Source organism: Belonocnema kinseyi, chromosome 10 (genome assembly GCF_010883055.1).
Source record: "Belonocnema kinseyi isolate 2016_QV_RU_SX_M_011 chromosome 10, B_treatae_v1, whole genome shotgun sequence".
Classification (NCBI taxonomy): domain Eukaryota; kingdom Metazoa; phylum Arthropoda; class Insecta; order Hymenoptera; family Cynipidae; genus Belonocnema; species Belonocnema kinseyi.
Genome location: NC_046666.1, coordinates 54,207,904 through 54,208,946, shown reverse-complemented (window position 1 = coordinate 54,208,946; position 1,043 = coordinate 54,207,904). Strand labels below are relative to the sequence as shown.

The 1,043-nt window shown below is 42.6% G+C and overlaps 1 protein-coding gene across 1 annotated transcript in view; it reads left to right on the top strand.

Annotated features, from left to right (window-relative positions):
• LOC117181118 overlaps positions 1-651 on the top strand; it is a 2,282-nt gene extending 1,631 nt beyond the window's left edge. Inside the window, exon 4 of the mRNA XM_033373685.1 lies at positions 194-651. Coding sequence (XP_033229576.1) covers positions 194-651 — 458 coding nt within the window. The remainder of the gene's footprint in view (positions 1-193) is intronic.
• The last annotated feature ends 392 nt before the right edge of the window (positions 652-1,043 follow it).

Sequence of the window (1,043 nt, the reverse complement as noted above, 5' to 3'; positions counted from 1 at the left end):
CTGGATCAATCTGAAAAATCTCTATCCCTTCCACACACTACTCCTTTCCCCTGCCGAGTGAGTCACGCCTACCCCGAAAGGGAAATGGCTTAATGGTTCGAATGGCTTAATGGTGTAATAATAATTATAATAATAAATAAGTGTTCTCCGCGCCAATTCCAACATTTAGACTACATTTCTTAATTCACGACAGATATTAGACATATTAAAGGTTCTGAAAATTGTGTAGTCGATGCATTATCTCGCGTCGAAGCAATCGCGCTATCAGTAGATCACGACTCTCTTGCTTTTGCCCAAAAAGACGATGCGGAATTACGCGAGTTACTTTCTTCCGGTCAATCAGCACTTAAGTTTCGAAAAGTGTACTTTCCAGACCAGAACGTGCATTTATACTGTGATATAACGAATGACCTCGTACGGCCTTTTGTCACTGTATCTTTACGTCGCGCTGTATTTAATTCATTACACAGTCTTTCACATCCTGGCATGCGTGCTACTCAGCACCTCGTCACTTCGCGTTTCGTTTGGCCTGCAATTAATAAAAATTGCAAAGAATGGACGCGCGCCTGTACTTCGTGCCAGAGATGTGAAGTCACTCGACATGTTTCCGCTCCTGTTCATCAATTCGAGGAATTAGCCAATCGGTTCTAACACATTCGCATTTATATTATTACCATGAGTTATTGCCAAAGTTTTAGATATTGCTGATATGGAAGCTACTACTGTTGCGACTGCTTTGCTTTCAACGTGGATCGCTTGTTTCGGCGTTCCTTCGCGAATCACGACTGATCAAGCACGTCAATTTAAATCAGCGCTTTTTGCGGAATTATGCAGGTTGTTAGGTAATAAGCGCATCCGTACAACAAGCTATCATCCGCAAACGAACGGTTTAATAGAAAAATTACACAGGCAACTTAAAGCTGCGATTAAATGTCATGATGGCAGCGATTGGACTTCAATTTTGCCAATCGTTTTACTTGGCATTCGAACTGCCATCAAAGAAGATCTCGGAGTGATGGCCGCCGAACTGGTATACGGCGCCA